Source organism: Pongo pygmaeus, chromosome 1 (genome assembly GCF_028885625.2).
Source record: "Pongo pygmaeus isolate AG05252 chromosome 1, NHGRI_mPonPyg2-v2.0_pri, whole genome shotgun sequence".
NCBI lineage: Eukaryota > Metazoa > Chordata > Mammalia > Primates > Hominidae > Pongo > Pongo pygmaeus.
The window spans coordinates 100,750,362-100,765,457 of NC_072373.2; the positions used below are offsets into that span (position 1 = coordinate 100,750,362).

The 15,096-nt window shown below is 47.7% G+C and overlaps 2 protein-coding genes and 1 non-coding gene across 5 annotated transcripts in view; 2 read left to right on the top strand and 1 right to left on the bottom strand.

Moving 5' to 3' along the window:
- The window catches only part of LOC129028582 (neuroblastoma breakpoint family member 6-like protein), a 70,243-nt gene that overhangs the window by 33,105 nt on the left and 22,042 nt on the right, over positions 1-15,096 (top strand). The gene's annotated exons all lie outside the window — the stretch shown is intronic.
- Positions 1,842-1,912, top strand: TRNAG-CCC (transfer RNA glycine (anticodon CCC)). The gene has a single exon. It is a non-coding gene; the product is annotated as a tRNA-Gly (tRNA).
- On the bottom strand, positions 5,538-6,047 carry LOC129028584 (protein FAM231D-like). The gene is given in 1 exon segment (XM_054474280.1): positions 5,538-6,047. A coding segment is annotated over 1 exon segment (510 nt).

A 15,096-nucleotide genomic window follows, 5' to 3' on the forward strand; every position in this document is an offset into this window, starting at 1 on the left:
GTTTTTTTGAGGTGGAGTCTTGCTTTTTCACCCAGGCTGGAGTGCAGTTGTGTGGCCTTGGCTCATTGCAACCTCTGCCTCCCGGGTTCAAGCGATTCTCCTGCTTCAGCCTCCCGAGTAGCTGGGACTACAGACGGGTGCCACCAAGCCTGGCTAATTTTTTTTTTTTTTTTGTAGTTTTAGGAGAGACAGGGTTTCACCATGTTAGTCAGGATGGTCTCAATCTCCTGACCTCATGATCCGCCTGCCTTGGCCTCCCAAAGTGCTGGGGTTACAGACTTGAGCCACCGCACCTGGCCAGGAGTCCAGTTTTTTGTCTGCTTATGTTAATGGATGCAAGAGCTGATAGATGGAAAAGTGTGGTAATAAAGTGGCAGTAAGCTTGTGAAGTATCCAATAAACTTAAACGCTATTTTTTTGAGTTGAACTGAAATTGTTGTGTTATGAAAATGAGAGAGTTTATCCAAAGAAAGATCTGGCTTGGCAAATAGGGTGGATGGTGGTGAGGATAAGTGTTCTAGGCAGGGCTAGAAACAGGTTTTAGTGATCGTTGAAACACCCAGGACAGTGCACTACTCTTTGGGAGATGCTGTGCTTGAGTCTGATCATTGGGTTTTGAGGTAGAGGGTGGTACATATTGCTGACAGGGAACTCACTGGTGTGTTGAGTTTTAGCATCTGTGACTCTGAGATGCATATGAGGCCTTTGTAAATTTAGAAGTTCAGAGTAGAAAGTACAGGTTTGTATTTTAGAAGGAGATTTGGGAATAAATGTAGCTCTGGTTGATATAGATAATATGTTAAGGTTTGTTGGCCAGAGCTGGTGTGTGTCTTGGGTGTTGGGCAAAGAACAGAGAACAGTCAAAGCTCTGTGAGGTCAATGTGAAGGGTGATTTCCTTGTTGGGCTCAAGTTTGTGACCCAGCCTGGACCTAGCTTGGCTTCTCAGCTAGAGAAGAAGCATGATTCCATGTCACAGCTCCTGTCTTTGAAAAAGTCATAATGACTCCCAGACCCAACATGTGGGGCAAACTCTCTGAATTTTTCTCTTCAGTTTAATCTCTCCAGGGAAAATTGAGGAAAGAAATCTCTCTACTATTTGAACTTCATCAAAAGACTAATATGTTAATATTTTGACCATCAATATTTCCTTAAACTGGTCTACTCCTTACATAGCTAATACATCAAAGCATATTAACTTAGGAAATTGGATTCTCCCTAACAATGAAATATTGACTGCAGGCATTATTAATCTTTTTATATCACATTTCCTTTAAATGCTTTATACATCTTCAAGCAGACAAATAACAGTATTATAATGATTACAAGACCGATCATTACTCTTTTGCCAAAAAAACCAGCGACAAAAGACTAACTCAGTGGACCAACCTTTGTTTCTTCATCATCTCTACCTTGATTCTGTCCTTTTATTTCCTCTTTCCTCTAATTCTAATTCTGCTTCTGCTTCTTATTTCCTCCCTGGATTAGAACTTTACCTACCTAAACTACCAGTTAGGTTACCTTCTCAGAACCACTAAGGCAGTAGTTTGAGGTTGACAATTGAAGATTTAGGATTAGAAAAAAGAAACATGAATGAATTTGTGACGTTTTATTATAGGGGTTTGTAATGCAGGTAGAAAGACCTTTTTCAGAGTTAGGAGTTTGATCCGACAAATGAGCTATTTTGATATTTATAACTTTGTTTAGTAAAAGTTTCCTATAAAAACATTTGGTTTGGATGTCTTTGTTAGCTTTGAGTCGAAACCTGAAAAGGCCTCTTGGAAATTTCTAAGTCTTTCTGGATGCTCTTTTCAGTAATCCTCCAGAGAGCTACGAGAGAGAGGCATTGGTGGTTCAGCGGTAGAATTCTCGCCTCCCACGTGGGAGACCCGGGTTCAATTCCCGGCCAATGCAAGAGGGTTTTTTGCTCTTCACTATGGCTCTTTACCCTCGTGCTCTGCAGAATTATACTGCATAACCTAATAGTGCATTTAAGGGCTTGGCCACCTCAAGGTAAACTGACAACAACGCTGACCAAAGTAGCAGCAAAAGACATTCAGGAGACTAACCCGCGACCCACCTAGTTGTTGGACTCAACAAACTGCTAAGCAAAGTGGCAAGCACGTAGTGTTTCTGGTGTCACTGCAGTTTTGATATTGGTACCTGTTACTTTCATCTGTTCTCTGGGCGGATTCCTGCAAACCCAAGAACCATCAGGTTCCTGATTCGTGTGCTGGACCTTGGGCTTACCGCTGAGCCACTATGGAGAGGATCAAGAAATGAAGCTCCTGGAAGGAGAGAAGCTGGGGACGGGGCAGTCACCTCAGAGGTCCAAGAGGCCTCAGCGGCCCAAAGAAAAGGGAGGTGTGTGGGGAAGAATCTACGTGGAGATGAGGGGAACGGCGGAGACTGGTCCTTGCCCAGAGGTGGCCAGTAGACCCTCGGGACTGTACCCCAGACACCGTGAACCGAATTTGCTAGCATCGTCAGCCACCGCAGCCTGCGTGTGTTTTGTGGACCCATCGGTGTTCCGCGAGGGATTCCGTGTGTCTGGCAATGTGTGTCAACAGGTGTTGGTCTGAAATTTGGCCGGGCACGGTGGCTCACGAGTGTAATCCCAGCACTTTGTGAGGCCGAGGTGGATGGATCGCTTGAGGTCAAGAGTTCAAGACCAGCCTGACTAACATGGTGAAATCCCGTCTCTACTAAAAATACAAAAATCAGCCGAATGTGGTGGCTTGCACCTGCTATTCCAGCTACTTGAGAGGCTGAGGCAGGAGAATTGCTTGAACCTGGGAGGCGGAGGTTGCAGTGAGCCAAGATCGCGCTACTGCACTCCAGCCTGGGCGACAGAGCAACTCAGTCAAAAAAAAAAAAAAAAAAAAAAAAAAGGAGCGGAAAAAAAAAAAAAAAAGAAGGGAGAGGTGTCGATGGGACAACGAGACTTCCCAGGAGGCTTGTTGTAGAGGCAGTGGCCGGGTCCTGAGAGATGAGATGTTTTTTAAATTATGTAGCGGAATGGGGAGAGAGTAACGGAGAAGCGCATGAAAGAGAGAAAAGCACGAAAATTTGCAGACGTTCAAGATTAAAGCAGAGAAAATAGTATGAGTGTTTTTACATAAAAAAAAAAAAGAAGTACAATGGTTGTCAGCAGGCTTTTTGGTCGTGTAGTGGTCAATACTTGTAGCTGTGGTTGCCGCAACCTGGGTTCTAACCTGAGTCACAGTAGTGTTTTCTATCCTGCGATTGTACCTAAAGGACCTGTCGTTTGCTTTGCCTTTAATCCTAGCAGCCTCCAGAGAGCGGAGTAAACCGCTGGCCCGGAAGGGCGCCAGCTTCTGGAGTTAGCCCACAGTGCATAAACTAGGGGGCGGCCTGGCCAAAAGGACAACTTGGACGTGCTCTTTGTCTCACAATTGAGCAGAAAAAAATTCCCATAGGTGAAGATGCCGCCTCTCAAGGGCCCTTTGTCTGTAGTTTCCACTGATGAAATAATACGGTTATAGTCTCATCTGGTAGAGAAAACAGCTGTATCAGTGGGATTTTTTAAAAACACAAAACTAGAACGAGCTTTTAATGAGTTTACAATAAAATCTAAACTAGTTGTCATGGTCTACACCGGCTTGCCTCCATTCCCCATCAGCTGATTTTTATGAGAACAGTAAATTATTACTATTATTTTTGAGATGTAGTTTTGTTCTGTCACCCAGGCTGGAGTGCCATGGCTCAATCTCGGCTCACTGCAACCTCCCGTTTCCCGGGTTCAAGCAGTGAGAACAGTAAATAAACTACAATTCACATAAAGTGCACAAATCTTTAGTGCAGTTCGTTTATTTTTGGTAAATGTAATCACCACCCAGCTCAAGTTACAGAAAATTGCCATCATGTGAGAAAGGCCTGTTAGAGCCCCTTTCCAGGCAATTCCCACCCTGTGCCCTCTTAGTTAATCACTATTCTGGTGTCTATTCCCATAGGTTACAATTGCCTGTTCTTAAAGTTCACATGAGTGAACGGACATATCTTTTGTATCTGGCCTTTTTTCTGCAGTTACGTTCATTATACTCATGAGATATATCCACGTAGTTTCATAGATCACTTCTCAATTTTGGTGTTATTGAATTCTTGTCATGAATATTCTTCTACAAGTCTTTTTGTGCACTTGAGATTCATGGAAGTACTTCAATTGCTGGGTCATGACCTGAGTATAAGTTTAACATTAGTATAAATTGCCAGTCTTCTAGAATGTTTTTTCACCAGCAATGACAGTTGAAGTGGCACTAAATTCTTGTCAGCATTTGGTGTACTAACTTTTTAAAATGTAGCTATGCTCTCAGACCAAACTGGCCAACATGGCGAAACCCAGTCTCTACTAAAAATACAAAAATTAGCCAGGCATGGTGGCATGCACTTGTAGTCCCAGCTACTCAGGAGGGGGAGGTTGCAGTGACTCAAGATCGCACCAATTGCACCATTGCACTCCAGCTTGGGTGACAGAGAGAGACCCTGTCTCAGAAAAAAAAAAAAAGTAGCCACACACTGGTGATTGGTTAGTGATATCTCAGTGTGGAATTAATTTGTACTTGCCTAATGAGCAATACTATGAAGTACATTTTCTTATGGCTTCCAGCATATAAGAAATTCTCCTTTGCAAAGGCCTATTTGAATATTTTGCCCGATTTTATTTGGCTTAGCTCTATATTACTGATTTATGAAAGTTCTCTTATATATTCAGGAATTGAGTCATTTTTCAAATAAATATATTGCAAATGACTTTTCCCAGTCAGTGACTTGACTGACAACTGAAAGCTGTCAACTGAAAAAATCACACAATTTATAAATTTAGAAAGGAGATTTTATTTTTTTGTAAAGCGTTACAGCCTGCAAGGTGGTCATTCTGACAGACTGGGAGGCATACCTTCCTGCTGAAACCCGAAAAGTAGGTTTCCAGGGAGGGGAGGGCGAATAGTGATTTATGTTGATCTGGTTGGCCACATATACATATTCAACAGGGAATAGGGGGAGCTCTGAATATTTGTGAAGGGATCCTGCTGCATGCATGCTGAGTAAACACGCCTGTTACATGCAACCCATGTTCACTTTGGGGTGGAGACAACATTTAAATACATTATAATTAGGTCCTATGCTTCAAAAGGTGAAGCAGGGACACAAAGGCAATCAAGTGCATAGCCTCTGTAAACTGTTCAGAACCAGTCCACAGCCAGTGGTCTCTTATAAAGAGAAAGTTACTGAAATCAGTCTCTTGTCCAATCAAAGTGGTAGTTATGGCTTGTGTAGGGAAGACTCATTCAGTTTATGGTAATAGGTGAGCTGCAAGTGCTTCAGCATTGCTTATCTCTAGGCCAGTGCTTGTTTAGCTAGAGAAAGAAAGGAAGAAGAAAAAAAACTGGCAATTAGAACATAGTGCCGACTGCCACACACATACCACCAAATCCTGCACTCCAAGCTTCTCCTTCTGCACCCTGGACTCCCAACCTCCAGTTAGACAATCCACATCTTCCCACACCTGCCTCAGGCTCCATCAGGCCACTGTGCCTCCTGTAGCAACCAGGCCAGGGGGAATCTTGATTCCTATTATGTTTCTGAGGAAGGTGGTCAGGGGGCGTGGAGGATGTGGGTGGGAGGGGGTGAGGTTGAGGGCAGAAGTACATTGTGGTTTTCTGTCTTCTACCTCATTGGCTCAGGTGCTGCTGTCCCTCCGGTTGTCTGCTTTCAGCCCTGCGTGGGAAATCAGGTCTGCGCCCTGATCTTCCTGACTCTCATTTTGTGAGGAACCTGAACGGACGAGACATCGCTCTTGTCCCACACGTTCTGTCCAAAAGGTGCCCTCCTCTCTACTTGCTTGGGGGCCTGCCCACTGAGCTCTGGCACTCAGGCTGGGATGCTGCCCAGTACAGAGGTTCTGCAGCCCTGCAGGGGTCTGACTGTTCCACACCAGCAGGACACAGGCCACAGGGCATGCTGTGGTGGAAAAGCATTCAGAGGTGTGGGCTGAAGGCCTCTCTTTCCACAGTCCCTTTGAAGATCCCATGGAAGTAGGCACCCCTTTGAGGAACAAGGTGGCCCAAGGCCTGGCTTCACATGCAGGCTTTTGGGTCCCAGTGGGTCCTCTCTCTGCCTGGTATAGCTGACTGCTTCACACATCTTACCCGGTTTCTTCTCCTCCACCATCCAAGCTCCTCCTCGACCCCCTTGCTCAGCTGTCCTTAGTACAGCAAGATCCCCAGCCCTTGGAAAAGCCCCATCTCCAGTGCTTGGGGAGGGAGTTGGGTTCAGGTCTTCTAACCACAGAAGAAGAGAGAACCTGAGGCAGGAGGGAATCCCTTCCCTTGCTGGGTCTCTTGGCACAGCCCATCCAGGGGTCTGGGTCAGGGTCCAGGTATCCTCTACCCTCCTTGAGGACCTGAGTTTTCAGGTCTCGGTGTTGGTCAATGTAGAGTCTTTCCCACTGTTCATCTGGGAACTGTAGGAATATCCCATGGAGCCCTCTCTTACTCATTAGAGACACCCAGAAAATACTCCTGCAGAAACTGGGTGCAGTGTACCAGACCACAATAATTCTAATTACAAGGTGTGGAGGTCAGATATGTTTTGTGACTATTTTCTCTCTGTCTGTGGCTTGCTTACCTTTTCACTTTCTTAGTGGTATCTTTTGATGAGAAGGTATGGCTAACGTTGATGAAGTCTATCATGTCTTTCTTTTATATACATTTTTTCAGTGTCCTACTTGTTGGTAGGCTAATCTTTGCCTACAGAGTATCCTTGAAACGCTTTATATCTTTAACTTTTAAGTTTTGGTGTTTAATGCACCTCAAATTACTTTTGTATGTAGTGTGAGGGAGAATAACATTGTTGGTCTCCCCCACCTCCATATGAAAGTCCATTAACTGAAATGATTTATTTTCTTCTATTGAACTGCTTTCATTGAAAACTCATTTATTGACTATAGCTGTGGATCAGTTTCAGGTCTCTTAACTCAGTCTGTTTATCTATTTGTCCCTCCTGGTGCCTTGTCTGTAATAGCTTATAGTAAGCCTTAAAGTCAGATAGTACAAGTCCTTGTTGTTTTGCACACATTGCAATAAATTTTGAAATAGGTAATAACTCATAAAACCATCACACACATTAGGATATGCTGTCACTTCATCCCTTTCTGATATGGTTTGGCTGTGCCCTCACCCAAATCTCAACTTGAATTGTATCTCCCAGAATTCCCATGTGTTGTGGGAGGGACCTAGGAGGAGGTAATTGAATCATGGGGGTGGGTCTTTCCCGTGCTACTCTCCTGATAGTGAATAAGTCTCACTATCTGATGGGTTTATCAGGGGTTTCTGCTTTTGCTTCTTCCTCATTTTCTCTTGCCCCTGCCGTGTAAGAAGTGCCTTTTGCCTCCGGCAATGATTCTGAGGCCTCCCCAGCAGCCATGTGGAAATGTAAGTCCAATTAAACCTCTTTTTCTTCCCAGACTCTGGTATGTCTTTATCAGCAGCGTGAAAACGGACTAATACACTCTCATTTCAGAGTGGGACACATGCTCTCACTCACTATGTTGGTTGCTGACTTGTGACAGAAGATTCTCTATTGTACCCTCTGGGGACAATACATCTCCAGTTGTCTTGGGAGAGGATGAACATGCAAAAAATCCACAACACTCAGCACAGAGTCTGGATTTAGTCCCATTAGTCTGAGTGGGACTAATGCCCCTATAAAAGGGACCCCAGGGAGCTCTCTCGCCGTCTTTGTGCCCCCTGAGGATACAATGAGAAGGTGGCAGTCTACAACCAGAAAAAAGTCCCTCATCATAACCCTACCATGTTGGCACCTTTATCTCGGACTTCCAACCTCCAGAACTGTGAGAAATAAATTTCTGTTGTGAATTAGCCACCCAGTTTATGGTACATAGTTATAGAAGCTCGAACTAAGACAGAGATGGAATCCTATGGAGGGTCTCTAATTTGCTGAGCTGGTCATCAGGTGGGATGTTGCAAGTTAGAAACAAGAAGAGCTGACATTTTGTGCATATGAAAGAAGATAGTGGACAGGCCCATTGTCGTCGGCTTTGTCCGCCTTGGCGAACTGGAGACAGAAGCTAGATTCACCTTCGCCAGCCACGGGAGGACCGGGAGGACCTCCAATGGAGGTTAGGTCGACTTCATGGTAACTTTAGATCCTGAAACCTCACAGGATTTTTATTGTCTTCCCTTTGATCTCTCTTCCGCCTACTCAACAGGACAGGACTCGCCGCCTTTCTTTCCCGTCAGAAAGGGATCCCTTCCGGACAGGACCGAAGTGAGCAGATGGTTTCCCCTATGTGTCCTTCCGGGCCTGGGCGTCTCGGCAGCTCAGGCTGACCCGAGACCTAACTCCTGGCGAGTGGGACCAGCAGGAGCCTGGAAGAGCGCGCGCACCGGGGTGGAGGTTGGGCGCCGGGGGTCGAGAACCGCAGTCAAATCCTCTTCTTCCCCGCGCACCGCGCACCTGCCGCCGGGGATGCCGAACGAATTGGCCCGTAAAGCTTTTCTGCAACCGAAAGAGGCCTGAAGCTCCAGGAGGGGCGAGAGGAGCCTCGCTGAGCGAGCTCAGCCCTCTGCCCGGCTGGCCCTGGTCAACAGGCTCGGAAGAGGCCGATTTGGAGGACAGAACGGAAGAAAAGACCTAAAGGTTTCGAATCTCATGATGTGGAGATGTTAAAGCCTAAATCCTAAGGTCCGACTGTGAAGGGGAGCGAGGGTGTCTCGAGCTGGATCCACCCTTGAGCCTTCTTCACCTGGAGAGTCCGCTGCACAAGTTCAGAGATCAGGACTACGCGCAGCAATGGTTCTCAACAGGGGGCAACTTCGCCCTCACATGCCTCTCCCAACCCCGCTGGGACACTAGGCCGCGGCTGGGGGAAGCGGGAGGGAGAATGTTATCCCCCTGGCATGTATCTAGTCAGTGGAGGCGACGGATGCTGCTAAACACCTTGCAATCCACCACGGGAGGGCACCTACCCCACCCCGAAGTAGCCATTCCGCAGAGGTGGAGAAACTCGCGTGTAGATCAATGCCCATGCACTTGGCCGACGGAAATCACGAATTAGTGACCAATTGGATCTTGGATCTGAGGAAAAAACTCCAGCGTCAGAGGGAACTCTCGAAGTTTTGCCCAGAGCAAAGGGAGGGGTGGCGTTGCCATCGCCTAAAATGGGAAAATGGCAGGTGTCACAGGTTGCAGAGGAAGGTTGGAGACCAGTTGAGTGCCCCGGAGCCTTCCCGGAAAGAGTTTCCCATCTAGCCCGTCTCGATTTCCGCATCCGTCTGATTCCTTATGATGTTGAGGGTGCCGGGGTCTGGGTCCTTTATGATGCAGAGGGTGCCCCCGTCTCACCCCGGGCGCCTCCCCGCTCCCGCCTTCTCCTGGCAACCTGGTGCGCGGCTCCGGACCTGGCGACCCGCGACCATCTTGTCAGTTGCTGCCGCCTCGCAAAGGCGCATCTCTAGGCCAGTGGTGAGCTGCGGCCGGGTGGCTGCAACTCGCTCCAGGACTCAGGACTCGTGGCCTTGGTGTCTCTCGCGGAGCCCTCGGTGTGTCGCCTGCAGGTTCTTTTTTTGAAGAAAGCAGGGAGGTAACGGCCTTGTGAGACGACTCCAGGAGCAAAGAGCGACCCTCACAAGACCCAAGTCCTCCTAGAGCACAGGAAACTGTCACTTCAGACCGAAGAAGGGAGAGAAAACACTCTTCCGTATTTGCCTGGTGGTCTAGTGGCTAGGATTCGGCGCTGAAAGCGCTGTTGCTCCGGTTCTATTCCCAGTCAGGGAATTGTTTTGCACTGGCCGCCCTCCCGCAGAAATCTTCCTTTACTACGCAGTCAGCCGGCCTGCTCCAAGGGCCAGATGTAGAACAGCCTCCGCAGCGAGGGGCAAACCCGGGCGAAGGAGGGCAAGTCGTGGTGGGCCACCTCTCACGTTTATCTCCGTGTCTGTCATCAGCAGAAGAGGCTTTAGAGAGCGACTGAGCGTCTCGCTCAGGTGTACACAGCCGTGCAGAGAGGCCAGTCCCCGTGGAGCTGCAATTAATAAGCCCACCCTCTTTGCCGTCGCCACCCCGGAGGTGCCTATCGGGCGGAGCTGTGAATAACTAAGAGAGAGGCCAAGCCAAGTCATGGCGTTTGTGCGTGCCCTGGACATGGGCACCGGTCAGTCAGCGGAGCCTCCTCACCTCCGTTCGCAGCTAACGTGCTCGTTAGGCCTTCAGAAGAGGCGACCGGAGGCGATGCCCGCGAAGTTGGGAGCGGGGTGAGCGGAGGATGAGGTCCTCAAAGGCGGTCCCGTTTGCTAATTGAGCGGTAGAGGGAGGCGATGTTCGCGGACCCAGCAAAGACAGCAGGTGGAGTAGGCACAAATGGAAAACTGTGGCCGGTGCCCTAAGCAGAATGCAGGTGTAAAAATCAGCACTAGGACGTCGAAGCGATGGTACAATGTCAAATCCCACGATGTCTACACTCTACCAAGAACTTGCGCACGCTCCCCCTTTTCCATTCAGTATTCCCAAGAGGGGTTGGGAAGAACCCCGCGTCCACTGTAAGCTCAGGGGAGAGCGGGAGCCAGGGAGGTGAAGTGCACAGACTGGGCAGAGGCGGCGGGCAGAACCGCGGGGGTGAGAGGGCGCGGTGGTTGCGGGGCGGCAGCCGCTGCTGAAAGGCGGCCTGGGTTGTCTTGTGAGGTGACTGTCGGTGGAATCTTTGGCAGAGAGTGGTTTGGAAAAATGGCGAGGGGAGCAGTGGGTAGGGTGGTGACCCTGAGCTTCCGGCCAGGGCGAGGACGCTGTGCTGTCCCTGCAGGGCATGCGCTCATTCCCACTTACCTGGCGGGAAAGAGACTGTGGTCACGAAGGGGGTTCTCCCAGAGTGAAGCTTCTTCATTCCACTCTAGAGTTGCTGATCTCTGTGATTTCTTCAATGTGGGAAACGGTGTTTGTGCTAGAAGAGGGCTGCGCTCTTTACCTAACATAACGGGGTTCAAAACTGACATTGCCTCACGCCTACCCGAAAACGTTTACGTGGCTTCCTTGTCTCCTTTTTTTTCTGTCCTAAAGTCGCCTCATCCTCACACTCCCTCATTTTTTTCTTCTACACTCGAGAGTGTCTCTCCGTCTCATTAAAAACTCCACCAAATATTTGAAATATCTCAACCAGAAAGACTGCAATGAATACATTATTTCATTCGTGGAAGCTACAGACCAGCTAGGTTGAGAGTTGCTTGATATTTTCTGCTAAACGGTGAGGCATAGAGCACTTCGAAAGTTTCTCTTTGGGCCGTTGTTTGTGTACTATTGGGTTTCCTTCTTTTCCCCAGACCGTATGGCGCTGTGGGGCCAGCGGTTAACCCTGCTTTCTGGCTTTCTGGCTGCAGATAAAGGCCGCAGCTGGTGCAGGAATTAAAAGAAAACCAAAAGACACGTGGGTTCGCCCCAGTGGGTCCAAGATAGAGTCTGACTGTACCAGGATTCAGATTAAACAGAGGTTGCTGCAGGCACAAGGCAGGGTACTAACCACTACAGAATCTCAATGCGCCCCACACCTACTGCCCGTGGTTTTGCTTCCCCACCCCTCTTTTATTTATTTATGCATTCTTTTGAGAGACAGAATTTCGCTTTGTCGCCCAGGCTGGAGGGCAGCGGTGCGATCTCGGCTCACTGTTACCTCTGCCTCTCAGGTTCAAGCGATTCTCCTGCCTCAGTCTCCCGAGTAGCTGGGACTACAAGCGTGCGCCACCACACCCAGCTAATTTTTGTATTCTTAGTAGAGACGGGCTTTCACCATGTTGGCCCGGCTGGTCTCGAACTCCTGACTTCAAGTGAGTGATCCACCCACCTCGGCCTCCCAAAGTGCTGGGATTACAGGCGTGAGCCACTGTGCCCGGTCCCCCGATTTTTTTTTTTTTAATGTAAAAACATTTATGCGATTTTTACTTCTTTATTCTTGGGCAGCTACAGGTTCTTGTGATTTTCCCTCACGTCTTCTCCTCTCCATTCTGATACGTGTTCCATCTTCTCTGCATCCAGCCGGTGCCCTCTGCACCGGCATCCTGGGCTGTCCCATTGTCTCCTCCTCGTCTCCCCTGCTTCTTCTCCCTCCTTCTTTTCAGGTTTTCCTTTTTGACTCCCCTGCCTCTTTCCCGCTCCCGCCCCACCAACCCCATCTACTGAAGCCGAGTTGAGTGAGGGGATAGCAAGCGGAGTAGATGATTGCCTGAAGGCGGCGCAAAAAAACAGAAAGAGCTACCATGAGAGCCGTCGGGGCGTTCAGCTTCCCTTGGGCCCTACTAGGCTCAGGCAGGGGTCGAAGATCCAGGCATTTCCAGAGGCACTGGCTTCTGAAGCAGGCGAGGGTTAACGGAGGGTGAAGGCCATTCGGCCGCCCTTCTGGTTTCAGAGTCAGGCAATGCAAGCGTTTCTAACGTGCAACAACAGGATTAGTCGACTCAGCCTCTCCGGTTTTCCGAAGCTTTCTAGTCTGCACACTTGTCCTGCAGAAAGCGAATGGCAACCCCTAGAGTTTAGTGATTGCTTAATCTATGTTGAGATGAAAGCGACCAACCGAGGTTATCTCCGTGGAGCAATCGGTTAGCGCGTTCGGCTGTTAACTGGGAAGCCTACCCAGGGACGTGCTTTTAAATGTTTGTAGTTGTGGTCAGGCGCGGTGGCTCACGCCTATTAATCCCAACACTTTGAGAGGCCGACGTAGGGGAAGCCTCGCCTGAGCTCAGTTCAAGACCAGTGAGAATCCCATCTCATTAAAAAAAAAAAAATTGCAGTTGTTTCTCCTCAGGCCTATCACTGTATTTTAAAAGTGAGAGATTGTTCCCTTGTATCTTGTGCATCCTATGAGGACACAAAGCAAAAGGTCCCCCTCCGAGCCTCCTATAAAATAAGATCCCTCCAGAACAAACTAGGTTCCAGATAGGCTGGAGTGCAGTGGCACAATCTTGGCTCACTGCAACCTCTGCTTCCCGGGTTCAAGCGATTCTCCTGACTCAGACTCCTGAGTAGCAGAGATTACAGGCGTGGGCCACCACACCGGACTAATTTTTGTATTTTTAGTAGAGAGAGGGGTTCACCATATTTATTGGCCAAGCTGGTCTCAAACACCTGACCTCAAGTGATCCGCCTGCCTCAGCTTCCCAAAGTGCTGGGATTACAGGCGTCAGCCACCATGCCCAGCTAAACAGTCAGATGTTAAAATTATATATTTGCCTATGTAGATGTCATTTCTAGTGTTTTTTTTTTTTTTTTTTGGTACAACCAGATTTTCATGCGATGTCAGTTTTGTTCTGCCTGGAGGACTCCTTTAACTTTTTTTTTTGTAGTGATGGCTGGTGGTAGTGAATTTTCAGCTTTTGTAGAATTTCACATTGACTTTTCCCCTCAGTGCGGTTTTTTTTTTTTTTTTAGAGGGAGTCTTGCTCCGTCGCCCAGGCTGGGGTGCAGTGGCTCACTGCAAGCTCCGCCTCCCGGGTTCACGCCATTTTCCTGTCTCAGGCTCCCGATTAGCTGGGACTACAGGCCCCCGCCACCACGCCCAGCTAATGTGTATATATATATATATATATATATATATATATATTTTTTTTTTTTTTTTAGTAAAGACGGGGTCTCACTGTTTTAGCCAGGATGGTCTCGATCTCCTGACCTCGTGATCCACCCGCCTCCGCCTCCCAAAGTGCTGGGATTACAGGCGTGAGCCACTGCGCCTGGCCTCCCCTCAGTGCTTTTAGGATGTTGCTCCACTGCCTTCTCACTTGAATGGCTTCCAATGATATAATCTTTTTGTTTTTTGTATGTATGACGATTTTTTTCTTCTGATTTTGGGATTTTTCAATAAGTTTGAGCAATTCATTTATGAAGTGCCTGCTAGATATGGTTTTCTTCAGGTTTCTTGTGCTTGGGGTTTATTCAGCTCCTTGGCCCAGTAGGTTAACAATTTTCACTATGATTGAAAAATGTCATTGTTTCTTAAATATATTTTTCTTCTTCCCCAGTCTTTTTGGGGACTACAATTACTTGTCTATTAGGTGTCTTAAACTTGCACTATCATTCACTGATGCTCTGTTCATTAAAAAAAAAAAAAATTGTTACCATGGGTTGTATTTTAGATATTTCAATCATTCGCGGCTTTGTGTTTCTTTTTTTTCTTTTCTTTTTTTGAGACAGAGTCTCGCTCTGTCGCCCAGGCTGGAGTGCAGTGGTACCATCTGGGCTCACTGCAAGCTCCGCCTCCTGGGTTCATGCCATTCTCCTGTCTCAGCTGGGACTACAAGAGCCCGCCACGACGCCCGGCTAATTTTTTCTATTTTTAAGTAGAGACAGGGTTTCACCGTGTTAGCTAAGATGGTCTCGATCTCCTGACCTCGTGATCCACCCGCCTCGACCTCCCAAAGTGCTGGGATTACAGGCTTGAGCCACGACGCCCGGCAGCTTTGTGTTTCATAATCTTTTTTTCTGCGGTGTCTAATCTGCTGTTAATTGCATCCAGTGAATTTATCATCTCAGATGTTGTAGTTTTTAATCTCCAAAGTTTGATTCTGACCATTTTTATATGTTTGATACCTCTGCTTAATTCTTTGGACCCATAGAATATTGTCATAATAACGGTTTTAAAGTCCTCCGTTTTCTTTTCTTTCTTTCTTTTTTTTTTTTTAGACGGAGTCTCACTCTTGTTGCCTAGGCTGGAGTGCAATGGCACAATCTCAGCTCACTGCAACATCTACCTCTTGGGTTTAAGCAATTCTCCTGCCTCAGCCTCCCAAGGAGCTGGGATTACAGGCATGCACCACCACGCCTGGCTAATTTTTGTATTTTTACTGGAGACGGGGTTTCATCATGTTGATGATGAAAGGTCCCAAACCTGGGACTTTTCACATGTGAAGCGAACATGTAATCACTACACTACAGAAACCCCTCACAGTTCCTGGCACAAGACATATTCCTGAAATGTTACCATCTGCTGTTTTTAACTACTAGGGTTTCCAATATAAGAAATTCGACTGCTTTTCAAAATTTGAGTGAAAAATATGCCAGGAAACACAATCCCTCAGGCAGAC